The 19,712-nt window shown below is 45.1% G+C and overlaps 1 protein-coding gene across 1 annotated transcript; it reads left to right on the top strand.

Annotated features, from left to right (window-relative positions):
• Positions 1-2,100: 2,100 nt before the first annotated feature.
• On the top strand, positions 2,101-3,144 carry LOC308158602 (putative G-protein coupled receptor 21; the record flags this gene model as incomplete). The annotated part of the gene is made up of 1 exon (XM_080532250.1): positions 2,101-3,144. The coding sequence occupies one exon, from the start codon at positions 2,101-2,103 to the stop codon at positions 3,142-3,144; it is 1,044 nt and encodes a 347-aa protein (XP_080388376.1).
• Between the last annotated feature and the right edge of the window lie 16,568 nt (positions 3,145-19,712).

Raw genomic sequence — 19,712 nt, 5'->3', positions numbered from 1 at the left:
TTAGCCTAGGTCATATTAGTCATACTGTTAGCCTTGGTCATATTAGTCATACTGTTAGCCTAGGTCATATTAGCCACTGTTAGCCTTGGTCATATTAGTCATAATGTTAGCCTAGGTCATATTAGCCACTGTTAGCCTATGTCATGTCGTGTAGCCATTGACAGGGGTCAATAGCAGCAGAGTCGTAGCATTGTGTGTGTGTGTGTGGTTGTCATCCGCATTGGTAGGTCCATATTCGTGTTATCAGTTTTTTCTCCTCCCTCTCACTCTCTTTCTTTCACCTCTCTCTCTTTCCACTCATATATATTCTTTTTTCTCTCTAGCTATTCTTTCCATCACTACATCCCTGCTTTTATTCTCTCTCTCTCTCTCTCTCTCTCTCTCTCTCTCTCTCTCTCTCTCTCTCTCTCTCTCTCTCTCTCTCTCTCTCTCTCTCTCTCTCTCTCTCTCTCTCTCTCTCTCTCTCTCTCTCTCTCTCTCTCTCTCTCTCTCTCTCTCTCTCTCTCTCTCTCTCTCTCTCTCTCTCTCTCTCTCTCTCTCTCTCTCTCTCTCTCTCTCTCTCTCTCTCTCTCTCTCTCACTCTCTCTCTCTCTCTCTCTCTCTCTCTCTCTCTCTCTCTCTCTCTCTCTCTCTCTCTCTCTCTCTCTCTCTCTCTCTCTCTCTCTCTCTCTCTCTCTCTCTCTCTCTCTCTCTCTCTCTCTCTCTCTCTCTCTCTCTCTCTCTCTCTCTCTCTCTCTCCTCTCTCTCTCTCTCTCTCTCTCTCCCCCCCCCATATGCACCTTTTTATGCACAGGTATAGGAATTATATATTGTCTAATCAAAGGATGGTTTGTCCTTGTGTGCATGTGTGTGTTTGTGTTTGTGTGTGTGTGTGTGTGTGTGTGTGTGTGTATGTGTGCATGTGCGCCTTTGTCTCTCTTTCTCTGTTCCTCTGTGTATGCACGTGTACATGTCCATGGATGTACTGTATCTGCACATTGGCACGCGTGTGTATGTGTGTGTGTGTGTGTGTGTGTGTGATGGGAGCCTTGAGAGAGTCTTGTGTGTGCACGTGGGTGGGTGTGCACCGGCTGTGTGGAGAGAGACCTCTCCTCAGCTACTTACTGGCTGAGATTGGAGAGAGAGGGAGGAGCTCTTTCTCTCTGGCCATTGCTGCTGCAGGCATAGAATGAGAGAGAGAGAGAGAGAGAGAGAGAGAGAGAGAGAGAGAGAGAGAGAGAGAGAGAGAGAGAGAGAGAGCGAGAGAGCGAGAGAGAGAGAGAGAGAGCGAGAGAGCGAGAGAGCGAGAGAGAGAGAGAGAGAGCGAGAGAGCGAGAGAGAGGGAGAGAAAGAGGGAGAGGGAGGAGAAGCACCAGCGCTGCATCAGAGCTACAGTGGAGTACACTGGCACAGGCTTTTTTTGCTTAATCTTCCTCTGAAATACGCTGTTCAGGTCCACAAGAGGGTTTGGAATTCATGACATAAAGGTTTGGAGTGGAGCTGCTGTTGACATTTCCATCATCTCTGTTTGTGTCTCTTCTCTTGTGTTTGTGGAATGCGGTGGGGATATTGGCTATTCAATACTTCTCTGGTTCTCTCACTGCCGGGGCTGGCTGTGTGCCATACTGGGGAGATCTACACTCTGCTGCTGCTGCTGCTTCTGGAGGTTTACCACACTGTTTTGATTGGATTGTTTATTTGGCTGATTTCTGTTTGTTTTGCTAAGTCCTTATCAGCTGCCCTGATTGTAATGCCCGTCCAGGAGTCACAGGAATTTCTGATGACTGTTCGGGACTCGCTTGAATTCCTTACCTGCTGATACAGCAGGGACACCAAATTGGACGTCTTTTTTTGCTTTTGGGTTTGCGTGTGAGCTCAGCTATCCCAAAGCTCTGCAGCTCACAGCTAGAAAGGAGTGAGCTCTAGTGGTGGAACTGGTACCAGTGAGCAGACTGTCTACTGAAGCCCCGGTTGTTGTGGTCCGAAGGCTACCACACCAGACCGCTGGACGGGCCTGCTCCAAGTCCGAGTCGACTGTAAGAGAAAACTCTAGTCTAGTGAATTTGAATCTATCAGCAGAACAGAACTGATTGGTTTTTTCCTCCCCCCTGAGGCCCAAACATGAACTCTTCCTCTGACGTGAACCACAGCAGCTCTCCTTTCTGCCTGCTGGGTGTCGGCTACTCCCACACCCTCAACACCTGCGTCTTAGAGGTGGCCGTCATCCTGTTCCTCACCGTCCTCATCATCGCCGGCAACCTGGTGGTCATCTTTGTCTTCCACTGTGCCCCGCTGCTCCACCACCACACCACCAGCCACTTCATCCAGACCATGGCCTACGCAGACCTTCTGGTGGGGGTCACCTGCCTGGTGCCCTCCCTGTCCTTGCTCCACTACCTCCGCGGGCTGGACGAGGAGCTCACCTGCAAGGTGTTCGGCTACCTGGTCTCGGTGCTCAAGAGCGTGTCCATGGCCTCGCTGGCGTGCATCAGCGTGGACCGCTACATCGCCATCACGCGGCCGCTCTCCTACGCCACCCTGGTGACGCCGTGCCGGCTGCGCGTCTGCATCGCCCTCATCTGGCTCTACTCGGCCCTCGTCTTCCTGCCCTCCTTCTTCGGCTGGGGGAAGCCCGGCTACCACGGGGACATCTTCCGGTGGTGCGCGGCGTCGTGGCAGACCAACCCAGGCTTCAGCTCCTTCATCGTGGTGCTGCTCTACGCCCCGGCAGCCCTCACCGTCTGCTTCACCTACGGCAGCATCTTCCGCATCTGCCGGCAGCACACCCGGGAGATCACCGAACGCCACGCCCGCTTCGGCCCCCAGGAGGGGGAGCGGGGCGAGGGCTGCCAGGACAAGCGCTACGCCACGGTGCTGTTCCGCATCACCAGCGTCTTCTACGTCCTGTGGATGCCTTACATCCTCTACTTCCTGCTGGAGAGCGCCGGGCTGTACCGCCACCGTGCCGCCTCGTTCCTCACCACGTGGCTGGCCATCAGCAACAGCTTCTGCAACTGCCTCATCTACAGCCTGTCGAACAGCGTGTTCCGTAAGGGCCTGGGCCGCCTGTTCAGGCCGCTCTGCTCCCCCTGCCTGGGCTGCGCCGAGGGGACAAAGGCCTGCAACCTCTCCAGCCCACGCCCAGCCCCAACCTGCCATGTGTAAGACCACACAGAGGGTTGTGTTTGGTTAGTTCTTTGGCGTTGGCCCCTGGTGTTTTGACATGTCATGGGGTATTTTGATCCTCTAGTGATATGTGTGGAGACCTCTGTGCCCAGTTCAGAGTAGTGCTCCTGTCTGCACCCTTCCTTTCAGAGAGGCCGTTTGTGGGCAAGAGCAGGTGGAATTTCTCCAGTTGTCTCTGGAATGTTCTCCTATGTGTGGCAATCATTCCATGGCTGTATGGATCATGATGTGGGAAGAAGGATCATGTGGATGATGGTATCTGCATAGCGAATGAGACTAACCCTAACCCAGTGTATGGATTCAAAAGAGGAGCAATTCCACATGAACAGTTTTTGGTGCATCTTCCAGTTCCAAATGCATTTTGTTTTTAAACATTTGCACAATACGACTTGTATTGTGTAAACCACTAAAGTGCAAAAGGTTTTTAGCATTATGAATTAGTTATTATCTTTCAACATTGATGCAAGAATCAGCATATTGTCTATTGATGCAAAAAATACTACACTTGAAATACTGTATTATTTATTTTAAAATATTATATTTTAAATTTGTAAGTAATAAAAACAATAAGTACTTAAACATCAAATCATTTGATACTTATGTTGTTCACTAGTAGTAAACCTATAGGCTACAGTAAGGAAAGAGGACTTGGTGATGAGAACTGGCTGCAGCCCATTTCCCACAGAGAGGATTTAAGGTTTATTCAGGAGCTCATGTGTATTTGATCAAAAGGATTCCTTTCTCTTGAAGTTGGGTGTCAGTAGCAAGCAAGCCCCAATAATGTTTATGCAGTATTGAGTTTCGCAAGAGAATGTTGATGTATGAATCAGCTGATGCTCCAAGATGGCTGTCGGCATGCCTACTGGCGTTTTGTTTTGTTTACGGGCCGGTGTGTGTTGTGTATTATCAGCAAGGAGACACGTTTATTTATTTGAGCGCATTACTCTGTATTCAGTATTTCCCGTCTCAGGTCTTGCGTCAGTTTGTTAAGCGTTTTGGCTGGCGCCTTGACCTTTGGCCAATGCCTTCAGACTGCTTTTGAGACTGTTGACATATACTTACCAAGGATCCATGTACTGCTAAAGCAATATTATAAATAAGTCATTCATGTTGATCAGAATTGCATCATGTTAAGCAATCTTCCATGGCACGATACAAAGACGTTCATTCTAATGTGTTTATACTCTTCATTCTGAGCCCTCTGGCCTTGATAGCCCTGTAGATTAGTACAGAGTAGAGAAGGGAATTACAAATAAGGCCACTACAGAGCCCCTGATTGTGCTCCACAAGAGGAATCTGGAGGCAGCAGAGGGTCAGAGCGTCCTTCTAGATGTCAGCAGAGGGTATAGATCCTGTGGGGCTCCAAAGGCGTCACGTAAAGTAGGTTCATATGGAGATGGAACTCTTGTGATTTCCAATGGCTTTTATGTAACGTAAAGGGTTTTTATGTGAACACACACTACTGTATACAATCATGGACTTCACACAATCACAGAACATGAACAGGTTAGTGTCCACTTGGAGTAGAAAGCTTTAAGAGGAGCAGGAAGAGATTCGACATGCTCCTATATGGGATTAGCATGTGGAGTTCCTATATTTCCAGGAAAGACCCCCATTCTCATTGGAGAAATGTTCCAGAAGGCATATCTTTGTAGACTACTACAAAAGTTGTAACATTTAGAATGAATTGTTTTGTACTGTACGTTTTTGTTGCAAAACAGTGATGGTGGTCCTGTGGTTACCCCTTGATCATCTTGATTATCAAAATCAAGCATCTGATTTGAAAAGATGCTCTTTTCAAAACACTTTTTATGCATGATACTGTTTCAGACAGGAAGAGCTTGGTGAAATCAATGGCAATTTTTTGATGACGCTGCTGACAGCAGTTTTTTTACTATGCACTATTTCCTTAATATCACACTGTATACTGTACATGGATGATGTTGTATAAATACTGTAGCTTACTAAGTTTCTGGTGGCATATTCTAGTTTTCAGATATGTCACCCTCCAGAAACGACCTTGTAGTTCAAACGAACAGATTGATTAGTGTGTTGGTTTTAGAAAATGCTTATGTTTTAGTGTGTTGGTTTTATGAAATCTTCTGAAAAGTGAAATATATGAAACACTTTCAAGAATATGATGAAGTGTGTCTTGTCTAACCTCAACTCCTGATCTGAGGGGGCAGTGGGGTCGTCTCCCCTTCCTTACGCTGCTGTCTAGCGAGGGGTCTGTGCAATACCCTGTCCATATCCCACTGGTCTCAAGACTAATGGAAACATATCAATAACAGTATTATAAAACAGTATTACAAAAGGGCTTTTAGTTCTCAGAGGCTGTTGGCGAACTGCATTCTGTGCTTGTGATATTCAATCAATGTACTTCCCTATCTGATCGGACAGTTATGCTTTACATGGCTCACATAACTGTTGTCTGAAGTCGCTTTTCTATAATGCTCTTATGATGGTTTGTCAGGACCATGATCCAGCGGTTTGGCTCCAGTGTTATCTGCAGTGCAGTGAGCTACAAAACTAATCACCAGCATGTCACGTCTCTTGAAACACATTTATGAAGTATCCAATGCTTATGTTGATCTTGATGATTTTGATGATTATTCACTTCAAATGATCTCCTGAATGGTGCATCACTAATACACAGAATGGCCTGGCGTAATGTTGTTGTGCACAGATACAGTACAGTGTGTTTAATGTATGTGAACTGTGCAGTGTACGACAGCATGGCTGAATAGTAGTTGTGAGACCCTGTGAGAAGATGTTCCATATGCATCATGATTATTACATGATACAGGATCCCACATAAGCTCCTTGAATGCTTTGATGTAAAAAAAAAAAAACACACACACAAAGAAAACATGTTATGTCAAAGAATATGTTTTTTCCTGTGGGAAAATCGTGGTGTTGTCAGAACCGGAGCAGAGTCAAAAGCTACAGTGTTGATCTCGGGGGACGTGTTCTTTCACGGTGAACCGGATGGCAGTGCCAAATTTGGACCAGCTCTTTGGAGGATGTGGGGTTGAGGGGTGGGGTGGGGGGTAGGGGTAGAGGGATGGATTTAGATCGGAACAGAACGACTCTCCCTCGGCTTTGACAACACCATCATCGTAACTGCCCTAATAAAGTTCCATTCTAAGGGCAGAGTATACAAAATGACAATATGAAATATGTTTCCTGGATTCTTTTTTTATAGAATGGAACAATATTTGCTATGCATCCATTGAAACGTAGAGAGACTTTTGGCTTGGAGGAGATGTGGAGTACCACAACCAGTATTACTGTCCCATGAGTATAGTTTTTTTGGATTGCACATTTCAACAGAAATAACCATGCTGGTACCCCGATGTGAATGAAAAACGACAAAGGGGACAAAAAAAACATATTTTAAAAAAAAAAATATACCTCTTGTGATGCAAAGTACTGTATGTATTTGATGACCATATTGATGATCTACTTGGATTCTGATTGTTTTATGCAACAACATGATTAAATGTGACGCCACCTCCAGGTTCTCAGACTCATTCTTTGGAGAGAATGTTGTGCGTGTTCCCCTGAAGACACACAGTAGAGCAGGGTTTCACAGCAGAGCAGGGTTTCACAGTAGAGCAGGGTTTCACAGCAGAGCAGGGTTTCACAGTAGAGCAGGGTTTCACAGTAGAGCAGGGTTTCACAGTAGAGCAGGGTTTCACAGCAGAGCAGGGTTTCACAGCAGAGCAGGGTTTCACAGCAGAGCAGGGTTTCACAGTAGAGCAGGGTTTCACAGCAGAGCAGGGTTTCACAGTAGAGCAGGGTTTCACAGCAGAGCAGGGTTTCACAGTAGAGCAGGGTTTCACAGTAGAGCAGGGTTTCACAGTAGAGCAGGGTTTCACAGTAGAGCAGGGTTTCACAGTAGAGCAGGGTTTCACAGTAGAGCAGGGTTTCACAGCAGAGCAGGGTTTCACAGTAGAGCAGGGTTTCACAGTAGAGCAGGGTTTCACAGTAGAGCAGGGTTTCACAGCAGAGCAGGGTTTCACAGCAGAGCAGGGTTTCACAGCAGAGCAGGGTTTCACAGTAGAACAGGGTTTCTTCACTCCCATCCTGGGGTCTCATGTTGTCCTCTCTGTGTACGTTGGAGCAGATGCTTTTATCCAAATTGACTTAAGAGCACAGTTAAGTGCATACATTTGTTGTATACGGTCCCTTGGGAATTGAACCCATCATGTTAGCTAGTGCCATGCTCCACCGTCTGAGTCACACAAGACCCTGATTCAACTAACCAATCGAAGTCCTTCAATCTGGACTAAGTACTGGGCTGGAGCAAAAAAACTAAGTGCAGTCTGCAGTGGATAGCGGGTAGTGGGTAGTGAATCAACAATGTTTTACAAATCTACAGTACACACCTTATCGTCACTGAATGATGACCCTGCAATAGTCACAGATTACATTTCAATGGTTCTTTCATCATAATGGAGACAGACAGAATCTCCAGCTGAGGATAAATAGTTCCTCTTTTCTGCTTACAGGAGAGCCTTAGTTTGAGTTATGCCTTAAGCTTAGCCGGGGGAATGCATTTACTCAATCATGAGTACTAATGGAGCTGTGTGGTTGTGGCGTTATTGTAGGACAGAAAGACAGCCACTTAGTTGTAGCCATAGATCCATGTTGAACCTGGGTGATGAAAGAAGAGTGTACACCAACGGTTATTCATGGCTGACCCGGAAATGCCCTGGTGCCAGTGCTGCTGTTATATTCATCCTGACCATGGAGAGGGGTTAGAGGCACACACACACAGACACACACACATACTGCAGCATCTGTTTAGAGGAAACCCACTGCCTGGTAAACTCACACACACTCACGCATGCACAAACACACACAAAAACACACACAAAAACACTCTCTCTCTCTCTCATACCTGATGTGGTTTCTTTCTCCCACGCATGTTGAGTGTTGACATGATGACGGTGCACACTATTGGTTATGATGTAACCAATCTCAGTGTGTGTGTAATGTGTCAGGTCCAGATAGACCGGGGCCAGAAATAGAGAGAACATAAACATTGATGATTATCGTGGCCAGAGAACACTAGCTGCAGACCTGGTCCGGGCCTGAACCCACAAGGGCCGTGGTGGGAACCTCCGATATGGAAAACTGGAATGTCTTGGCTTCCCTCTGTACAGGCTGTACTTTGTTTATTACCCTTTCTTCCTGTCATTCTTTTCTTGCTTTCGTTCTTGTTGCTTTTTCCCTTTGTGGACTGCTCTTTGTGGACTTCAGCTCTGCTTTTAACACTATCCTTCCAGACAGGCTAGTGACCAAACTACTAGACCTGGGACTATCACACTCTATCTGCGCATGGATCAAGGACTTCCTGTCTGACCGCCCCCAGAGGGTGCGGGTGGGCTCCCACACCTCCACAGCCCTCAGACTCAGCACTGGGTCCCCCCAGGGCTGCGTGCTGAGCCCCATCCTCTACAACCTCTACACCCACGACTTCACCCCCGTCCACCCCAGCAACTTCATCATAAAGTTTGCAGACGACACCACCGTGGTGGGCTGCATCTCGGGGGGGGGGACGAGACGGCGTACAGCAGGGGTACCCAATACGTCGATCGCAATCGACCGGTCGATCGCAAAGGTAGTATGGGTAGATCGCATGGCATTGAACAAACCCCCCCCCCGCAAAAAAAAAAACGTTTGCCTATCATCCATCCTCACTATGGCTTTTGCCACTTGATTGACGTACAGCTAAGCCAGTCTGAGATCTCATCTTTTCACCTAACACCTAACGCACGGTTCACCACGCATGCACAGTCAACAGCGCCAACTACAAAATACCGGCGAGACTAATTACCTAGTTAGCCTTCCAATTTCTACTATACTATATAATACTAAATAAAGGCTATACAAATGAGTGGGGAAGCTGGACCAAGTAAGAAACCAATAACATACAACTTCCATCCAGAATGGAGGACTTTTTTACACAATGTGATATTGGAAGTGCGTCTGTCTGATCTGCAAATCTACGATGGCTATTTCGAAGAAGGGAAACTGTGGCAAATGAGCGAAAACCATACGGCTGTAAAGATAGCTTCTTATCGCGTCAGTCACGTTCTTGTTAAACACAAGAAGTCATTCAATGACGGCGAAATTGTGAAAAAAGCGTTTCTCGAGGCTGCAGATTGCCTTTTCGATGACAGATCCACAGTGGCTGATGACACCTTGCAAGCCTGCCTACACCTTGCAACCAGCTCCTACAGCCCTGACTACTAGAAACTAGCTGCCTCCTCCCAGTGCCAGGTCTCCCACTAAGGTAGAGAAATGCATTTATTTCCTCCTTTTAAACTAGGGAACTACCTGTTTTGTATCTGGTTTACTTTTCTGTTTGTTGGATCAGTAGTTGGCTATGGTACTGCAGACTGGCTGTCAGTGTGTGAGTGAGAGAAAGTGAGTGTGTGTGTGTGTGTGTAAGAGAGGGAGAGAGAGGATGAGAGAGAGAGGATGAGAGAGAGGGGGGGAGAGAGAGAAGGGGATAGAGGGAGGGTTTGTGCTATGGCTCCCTATGCAGACTGGCAAATGTGTGTGTGTGTGTGTGTGTGTGTGTGTGTGTGTGTGTCTGTGTGTGAGAATGTGTGTGTGTGTCTGTGTGTCTGTGTGTGTGTGTGTGTGTGTGTGTGTGTGTGTGTGTGTGTGTGTGTGTGTGTGAGCGAGAATAGCAAAGAGGGTGGGTTTCTGATGGTCTTCTCCTGTGTGGCTGTGTGACAGAGAGAGAGAAAGTGTATTGTGAGTTTACTATGCAGGCTGGGAACTGTGTGTGTGTGTGTGTGTGTGTGTGTGTGTGTGTGTTTGTAATACGTGCGTTTACATTTGCGATGTTGAAACTAGACTGGTAGATCTTGGCAGACTGGCTACTTGAAAAGTAGATCTTGGTTCAAAAAAGTGTGGGCACCCCTGGCGTACAGGGATGAGGTGGAGCAGCTGGGCAAGCTGTGCAAGGCCAACAACCTGCTGCTGAACCAGCTAAAGACCCAGGAAATCATCGTGGACTTCAGGAGGAAAAAATCTGAGGTCCAGCCCCTGCTCATCGATGGAGGGAGCGTGGAGAGAGTCTCAACTCTCCGATTCCTGGGGGTGCACATACAGGAGGACCTGTCCTGGAGGACCAACACAGCAGCCATCATCAAGAAGGCACAACAGCGGCTCTACTTCCTGAGAGTCCTCAGGAACTACCACCTCAGACAGGAGCTGCTTGTGACCTTCTACCGCTGCACAGTGGAGAGCATCCTCACCTACTGCATTTGCGTGTGGTTCTTCAGCTGCACAGCCGCAGAGAGGAAAGCGCTACAGAGAGTCGTGAGATCGGCCCAGAAGATCATCGGCGCCCCCCTCCCCTCTCTGGAAGAGCTGTACAACACACGCTGCCTCAGGAAGGCCTCCAAGATCTCCAGGGACCCATCCCACCCTGGGAACGAACACTTTGTTCGGCTGCGCTCAGGCAGGCTGTTCAGGACCATGTTCGCACGGACAAACAGACTGAAGCTCAGCTTCTACCCTAGGGCCATTCAGGCCCTGAACACAGCAAAGACCTAGGTTCTAGGCCCTGGACAATCTAGACAATTTGATGGCAGCTACTAGATTGTAAACATAAGTGCAATATTGTAATACAACTGTGAACATTCTAAACCTGCTAACTGCGACACTTTAATGAATGTGCAACAAATATTATGTGCAATATGACAACCCATGTGTACATAAGGTTCAGATATAGGAAAAAGTTAGGATATTTATAGCATAGCATAGTGTACAGCACAGTGTTTTATTGTATAGTATAGTAGTATAGCAGGCACGTGCCGTGAGCTTTTAGATTGGGTAAGCATAAAATATAGAAATACACGTAATTACACATACACGCTATCAGTGAACGCAGTTTCAAGGAAATGCAATTTTGATGCCCTAGAACCCGCTAATAAACTGTAGTGTCACTGTGATCAGATTACCAAAAACAAAACAAAACAGTTGCCAGTTTCGACTATATCAGGGGTGCTCATTGTTCAATCTTTTTTGAACCAAGATATTTTCAAGTAGCCAGCCTGCTGAAATCAACATCGCACACGCACACACACACAACACAGACACACACCGTTTCCACCCTCCATAGTAAACTCACAACACACTTTCTTTTCACACTTTGTCACACAGGCACTTGACATCACATCACAAACCCTCCCTCTCTATCTCTCTCAAACACTTTTGGTCCAGAAGGCACGGACAGCGACATTAGGCCAATCTCAGCGATTGATTAACCAGCTCTCTCTCCAAACACAACGGCACAGACATTCAAAGGTAAAAGCAGAGGGAGTCTTAAATAAGAAGCCATAGCCAGCAGAACAGCAGTACCCAAACCATATAGCTAAACAAGCACAGGTCGCCACCAGCCTCGCGAATCATATAAATCAGCAAAGAAGCCATGACGTGAATGTAAAAATGATATCTTACCTTTACTTGAAAACGAGGTCCATGCACCTCTCCTTGCGAAGGAACACCTCTGTCACTTTAGTGTAAAAGTCACTCGCCTGTTGCAGTTTGTAAAGTCTCTTTTTTTCAATTGAGATCAGGGCCAGTGATGATACTGACAGTAATGTCCATATTCACAAAATTAAAAAAGCAAGTTATCCTTATTGATTAGATCGTTTGAGCTAGGTAGCATAAACTATTCTGCCGGGCGAGAGAAAGTAGTGTGAAATGTTATGTGAACTTGAAAATGATAGCCAATCAGTAATTGGAATGAAAGACCTACTGATTGGCTGTAAGCATGCTTACCCTGACCACATTAACCAGCGGGCTGAAGCATCGAAAAAAATAAAAAAGACATTTTCACGCATTCGAATGTACGGGAGGGAAAGCAGAGACAGGAGTGCTTATATGCAACGCAAAGCAGAGTAGGGAGTGCTTTCTCCTGCAGGTGGCGCTAAAAATGCAACGACAAAATGAATGACTCCTGCTGCCCTGGGACCTAAAATACGACTCTTTTAATGAAAACAAACAAACGGTTTAAATGCACTTTTATTTTAATATTTTCTTTCCTTTCCTTTTTTCGTTGGGTAAGCACTGCTTACCCTGCTTATATGGACGGCACGTCCCTGTAGTATAGTATAGTAGATAGTGTACTTAGCCTTATTTATGTCAACCAGCTCTTTTCTCTTTTTTGTTTTATCCTTGGCTCTCTTGTTTTTAGTCTTTTTTCCAAGCACCAGGGGAGCCCCCCCTCCTAAATTTCGTTGTATGGTACCTGTACTGTACTGTATTAATGACAATAAAGACCATTCATTTTTGCGAATGAGAACCAGGCTCTGGAGTCAGAGAGAGAGAGAGAGAGAGAGAGAGAGAGAGAGAGAGAGAGAGAGAGAGAGAGAGAGAGAGAGAGAGAGAGAGGGAGGGAGGGAGGGAGGGAGAGAGAGTGAGAGGGAGAGAGGGAGGGAGAGAGGGAGAGAGAGAGAGAGAGAGAGAGGGAAAGAGAGAGAGAGAGAGGGAGGGGGGAGGGGGAGAGAGGAAGGGAGAGAGAGAGGGAAGGAGGGAGGGAAACAGAGAGAGAGAGTTAAATGCATTTCCCACATACGAGGCAAGGCAAGGCAAGGCAAGTTTATTTGTATAGCACATTTCATACAACAGGGGCAATTCAAAGTGCTTTACATACATTATTTAAAATTACAGCAAGAGGAGCATAAGAAAATAAAAATTACAATGATGAAAAGCAAATATAAGAAGTAAATAGATAAAACATTTAAAAAGACAATAGTTAATGGAAAAAAGACATTGATAGAAGTGTTTGTGTTTAATCATAACTGGTGCAAAACATGAAGGTTTTTAGCTTAGATTTAAATATGTTAAGGGTTTGGGCCTGTTTGATTTCTTCAGGGAGTTTGTTCCAGGAGCATGCAGCAGCGTGACTGAAAGCTCCTGCACCGTGTTTTGTTTTTACTCTTGGAATTATTAGCTGATTTGTCTCAGCTGACCTTAGGGACCTTGCGGGAATATAGGGTGGGAGGAGATCTGATATGTATTTTGGTCCAAGACCATTTTGTTATTTGTATGTAATTAGGAGGATTTTGAATTCAATTCTCTGAGAGACTGGTAGCCAGTGCAGGGATCTCAGGATTGGTGTAATGTGTTCAAATTTCTTTGTTTTTGACGAGCCTTCCCACTTCCCAGTATATTCCAGTATATCAATGGTAATCAAGTGCTTTAGTTGGCGAGGGAACTTGGTGATGGTAAGCATAATAAGAGTTGACTTTCAATTAATGTGAATTCAATTTCAATTAATGTGAAAAATATGATGATAAATACATATTGATGATAAACTGAGGTATGATATATGACAGATATATATGGTATATGGCAGTCTCACGTGCCTGTCTCGTTCCAGTTCTGCATCCAGTTGAATGCGTGATATGCCGGGACATGTGTGAAAAGGAGCAACACAGCAATTATCAGGCATTTAGCTCATGTGTGAACGGCGAAAATCACTGGCGGACCCAGGTTGGGATTCCATGTAATTTACAGTAACTATGTGTGAAAGGAGAGACCAATTCAGTTTAGGCTTGCCCTGTTAATGTACGCAAGACAGACATTTCTATCGGTCACTCTGTAAGAATACCATCTGCTTAAGGTTACATGACTAAGTTCATGTTAACTGCAGAACACGGTCCCCTTCACCGCAACCTGACCCTAACATACTGTAAACAGGCAGTGTGACAACCTGACCCTAACATACTGTAAACAGGCAGTGTGACATGACTGGGCAAAGCAGCTCATTCTGGATAGGGATGGAACCTCAGCAAATATGGTCAATTCAGTCAAGACTAAAAACTCATCTTTTTAATATTCCCTTGACTGTAATGACTGTATTATTTTCTAAATGTATCTTATAATGTTAGTTGATGAATCTATATATTTGTATATATATTGTATATATTTGTATATGTATTTACTTAAATGTTATAGTAATTCTTATATTATTTAGTTATTTTGTTTATCTTTGTTCTATGCCCCTTGGCTGTATGGTTTATTCTTGTTTTATTATGTAGTGTATATCATTGCTATTGTGTGTTTTATTGATTACTATTGTTGTATTATTGAGTTTATGCTGTGTGGATATGTTAAAACACTTTGAGCTGCAACGTTTGCAGGGAAAGTGCTATACAAATAAAGGTTATTATTATTAAGGATACAAATGCAAATAAACACATCAAGTACAAGGCGGCGGTAGGTCATTGAATTGAAGTGTTCATTCATTTGGATGTATTTTCGTACACCGCAGTGAGCTAGCAGCACACGGCTTGCAGTCCAGGCTGCCTACACATCCTCAGCTGCTCTCAGGGCCTCCAGACAGCTTCGTATCCCCAACGCAATCTGTCCAGGATCAAAACCTAACAGACGTCTCTCATTGAGCCTCTATTACCACGTCTGGCCTGAGAGATGAGGTGAGAGTTCTCTCTCTGCTTCCACTGTCCCATCACTGTACCACCAGAGCCGGCGCCAATATATTATTCAAAAAGGCTTCTCTGGTGCACATAACCAGAGCATTAATAATGAAGCTTCAGGTAATTAATCATTGAAAGGAGCAGGATTGTAATCTACTGTACGGGCCTCTCTGTAGATGTGGGAACGTGTGGGTGGCGGGGTCTGCAGTATACTGGAATGCTTACATCAGCTCATCCCTCTCTCTCATCAAGTGATGGACTCTGTGCTATAGGGTATGTCATCATCATCATCATCATCATCATCACTTCCAGCGTGGTGATTTAAATCAGCTAGAGCAGTTGTTACAGTAACTCAATGGAGAAAATCAAATGAGTAACGCACGCACGCACGCACACACGGACGCATGCACACACACACACACGCAGTACAAAGAACTCGTCTTGAGGATGCAAGAACAGAAAACACAGTAATACTGTAATAGACCCAGTGAGATTAAGCTCACCACAGTGACCCATCCTTCTTGCTTTGACTCTAGACTCAGACCTACAGTAGCCAGTCTAGACTCAGACCTACAGTAGCCAGTCTAGACTCAGACCTACAGTAGCCAGTCTAGACTCAGACCTACAGTAGCCAGTCTAGACTCAGACCTACAGTAGCCAGTCTAGACTCAGACCTACAGTAGCCAGTCTAGACTCAGACCTACAGTAGTCAGAAGGACAGAGACATGTCGGGGACGAGACAGTGAGGAAAGAGATCGAGAAATGACAGTACTCTACAATCACTACACCACTCCCTACATACACACATACATACATACATACATAAACACACATATACATACAGTGCCTTCGGAAAGTATCCAGACAACTTCACTTTTTCCACATTTTGTTGTGTTATAGACTCAATTTGAAATGGATACAATTAAAAGAATTTGCCATCAATCCATACACAGTGCCCCAGAATGACGAAGTGACATTTCTGTAAATGTATTAAAAAAAAAGAATAGAATACAGAAATACCTCAGGTACACACATCAAAGGCCCTAAATAGACAACATTTATATTAGGAATGATAGATCAAGATATTCCAACGTGTGGCCTGGTGTGTTCCAGTGGTCTAGCACCACGGCCTAGAGTGCTCATGGTGGCATGGATTTGAACCCTTACTTCCTGTCTTTCTTTACTGTGTCAGTCTGGTAAAAACTGGAGAAAAATAAATAAATACACTACCACCACTCCAAAAAATTACCTTTTCAAAGAAAATAAGATATTCGTATGTAGCTCCGTATCTCCACAAGACGACGGCAGCCTGTCTTCAACCAACCTTGGATGCAGGTTCTGAATCACGTTATTGAGATTTTTAAATATTTTTTTATTTAACCTTTATTTAACCAGGCAAACATGTAAGAACAAATTCTTATTTGCAAATGCAGCCTGACCAAAAAGCAATGGCTCTTTGGGGGGGGGGGGGGATGGGAAGCTAGAAATAAAACAAGGTTAAGTAATACAATAAACAAGAAGAACAAGAGAAGGCTGAAGAGAACCAGTCCCTCCACCGGAGCCCAGTATACCCCCACTTCTACTATTCCAGCCCGAATCGATTGGCCCAGTCTTTCAAGAGGCTCAGACCGCCCTCCGTCTCTCAACCACACAATAACGGCCAGTGTTAATAATGACCACAAGACAGATCTGACCGGGCTGACGGTACCACTGGTCTGGTTTCTATCCAACAAGTCCAGTCCCATGAGGTGCAGCACCCACAACTTAGAACTCCCTGTAGTGGCGTTGCACGATACTTAAGGAACATTCTGGCCAGCAGCAACAGAGTGTGATTTATTGGACACAACAAAGCAGCTCATTCATTTGATTTGAATGGAGTTGTTCTACTGTCCATTGATTTTGTCAGTTTGTTTGTACTCATCTGTTTTCAGTTGTCCAGTCAGAGAAACCGGTCGCATGATGTTTTAGGCTCAATAAATCCGTATATTAACGTTGTCTAATTAGGGAGTCTGATGCCCAATGTGGCAAAACAGCTAATTGATTCATTGACTTATAATGAGTATATAAACACTACCGGGGTGAGATTTGAAAACGTGCTAACTTTTGTACAGAGAGCTCTAATCATTAGTTTGTGTTTCTGTTGAACCGAATGACATTCGGCCCTAGACCTTTCTGTCTTTCTGTCGGCGGTAGAGCCTAGCGGTTAGAAAGGCCAGCTAGCAATCGGAAGGTGTGCTGGCTCGATCCCCCGCCTCAGGAGGGAGCTGCATGTGCCCTTGAGCAAGGTACTTAACCTCTAATTGCTCCAGGGGCGCTGACTATGGCTGACTCTGTGACTAGAGCAAAAAAGGGTTTGACCAACCCTACTCGAGAAGTAGCTTTTTAACAAAGCCTGCATGAACACACATCCCAATGGAGCTTATGTACTGAGGAGCAGAGCTTAGTGAAGTAAAGTGTGTTGGCTGGGAACAAAATGTGTGTACTGTAACACCCATCCATATCCATTTCAGAGCTACATAAATGACCAAGTGATATGGGGGTGACATATAGATTGTAACTGACCGAAAGGAAGAAACCTTGTGCTGCCATCTAGTGGCCATAATGTGTGATACTGCTTCTGCTGACAACCCCTGCAAATAAGAGGGAGCAAATACTCCAATAACATATTTAATGTTTTCATGTTTCATGTCACGTTTTCATGTTATCTACATGTTGTAAAAATGTATTCTATGATGGTATGTGTGTTGGACGGGATATATGCAGACCATCATGCAATGCAATTCCCTCTCCATATCAGTTCACTTCTCTCTGACTATTACCTAGCAAACTTGGTGCTCTATCACTGGATTGACAGTGTTCTAGCCTGAATCTTATTTTAACATTAGAGTCAGCCTGTGAAGTAAGTCAACTGTGTTCCCCATAGAACACCTGCCCTACTTGTATCGCTTGGGCATGAAATAGGGCTGGTGGCCAGTAGAGGGCGGTACTGCCACACTCTACAATCTGGACTATGGGACATGACTGGATATGACTCGATCTGCCTTGGATTCTCAAGACTGTGAATGACTGCATGTCTATGTGCATTTTTATTTATTTATTGGCAGCTGCAACTAAACAAAACGCAGGAAACCATGAGATCCTGGATTTGAGAACTATGAAAAGACCTGGGCTGATCCAGGACTCCCACTCGGCCCTTTCACCGTCTGTTGTCAATGTGTCGGGAGTCCTACAGGTACAGTACAACCGCTCCCTAATCCATCATGATAATCAGCTCTCTGCGACCTTAGCCAGGCCCCTTTAGTTATGTCAGGCTTCCATTCCACACAGGGCCTCTGAGAGTGAGTGGCTAGGAGGAGGATTAATACCAAGCCTTGGAAAACCGACAGCCAAGCTACTTCCTTCTCTTTGACCTCCGACTCCATACAGGACATGTGCCACTTGGCTGCAGAAAAAAGAGCTTATAAACTGTGTAAACTGTGTCCTACTGAATGTCTTCATGTCGCACAACGACCTCATTACTTACAGTGCCCCTGTCCTCCCCTTGGTGACCAGTGATGGTGAAGGACTGGATATGTTCTGACCTAGACAATCAGTACGGCTGAAATCCAAAGATGTCAGCCATTTACATTTACATTTTTGGCATTTAAGCAGACGCCTTAATCCAAAGCAACTTTCGACATTTTGTAAGACTTTATGTCTACAAGACTTCACTTAAGACAAATAAGTAAGTGAATCATGATGATCATCACCATCAGTGATCTATGCTAGGAAATCTATGCTAGGACCAGGGGCCATTGGCAGTCACAATGCTAAAAGAGGGAAGAATTATGATTATGATTAATTTATTTACAGTAGAGAGACTGTACAGGGGGGTAGTGAGGATGAAGAGATCTTGAGGAGGGACCGTCAAGATGTAGCCTGAAGAGATGGGTCTTCAATCTATGGCGGAAGATACTGTAGGTAGTGACCCTGCAGTTCTGACAGCAGTGGGCAGCTCATTCCAACAGCGGGGTGTCAGCACAGTGAGAAGCCCTGGCCGAGTAGCGTGACTGCTGCATGGACGTAGAGGTGGCGGAGCCACGCGGCCAGCTGAGGTGGAAGTGCGGAGTGACTGGGCAGGCGTTTGGGGGTTGACCATTGCTTTCAAGTAGGAAGGGGCTGTTCCTTTTGCCGACTGGTAGGCGAGCACCAGGGTTTTGAAGTTTTAAGTTTATTGTTACGTCACATTACACAAGTGTAAGAGAGCAGAATTCTTAGGCTTCGGTTACTGACATTGCAGCAAAAGCCATTAGGCAATAGACATAAGTCAAGATTTTTTTTTTAATTACAGTAGTACAGGACATACAATGGGGGAAATAAGTATTGAACACATTAATATTTTGTCCAGTAAATGTATTTCTAAAGAGCCTATTCAAGTAGAATTTGCACCAGACTTTGGTATTAACTCAAACAATCCAGACAAAAAATCTAAAAGTATTGAACACACTAAGAAAAAGCAGTTTACCACAGCAAGGAAAGGCAAGGAACCAGCTGAAAACCATAACTAATTAGGAGGCAGCTCTACCTCCAATCTGTGCTAATTAATGTCAGCTGGCTTAGAATATATTGACGAGCTATAAAAGTATTTTTTTGTTACCAAGGTGCCACACATCAAACATCTAATGATGGGTAAAAGCAAAGAGCTGTCGCAAGACCTTTGCAACCAGATTGTTGCAAAACATGAAAATGGAATTGGCTACAGACATATTTCACAACTTCTGAATCTTCCAGTAAGCACCATTGGGGGCATTATCCATAAGTGGAAGCAACTTCACTCCACCATCAACCGGCTATGCACAGGAGCTCCTCGCAACCACCATGGCCTCTGTGCTAGCTCAGCCCGCAAGACTACACTACTGAAAAAAAGACACGTTGAAACTTGTTTAAGGTTCTGGTCAGATGAGACCAAAATGTAAGTTTTTAGCTGTCAGACAACACACCATGTTTGGAGGAGAAATGGCACTGCGCATCACCTGAATAACACTATACCAACAGCAAAGTTTGGAGGTAGAAGTATCATGGTGTGGGGCTGTTTCT

The sequence above is a fragment of the Nansenia antarctica genome (genome assembly GCF_963989245.1).
Source record: "Nansenia antarctica genome assembly, chromosome: 5".
Taxonomy (NCBI): domain Eukaryota; kingdom Metazoa; phylum Chordata; class Actinopteri; order Argentiniformes; family Microstomatidae; genus Nansenia; species Nansenia antarctica.
The sequence above is the reverse complement of the archived record's forward strand: the minus strand, read 5'-3'. Positions and strand labels throughout refer to the sequence as shown.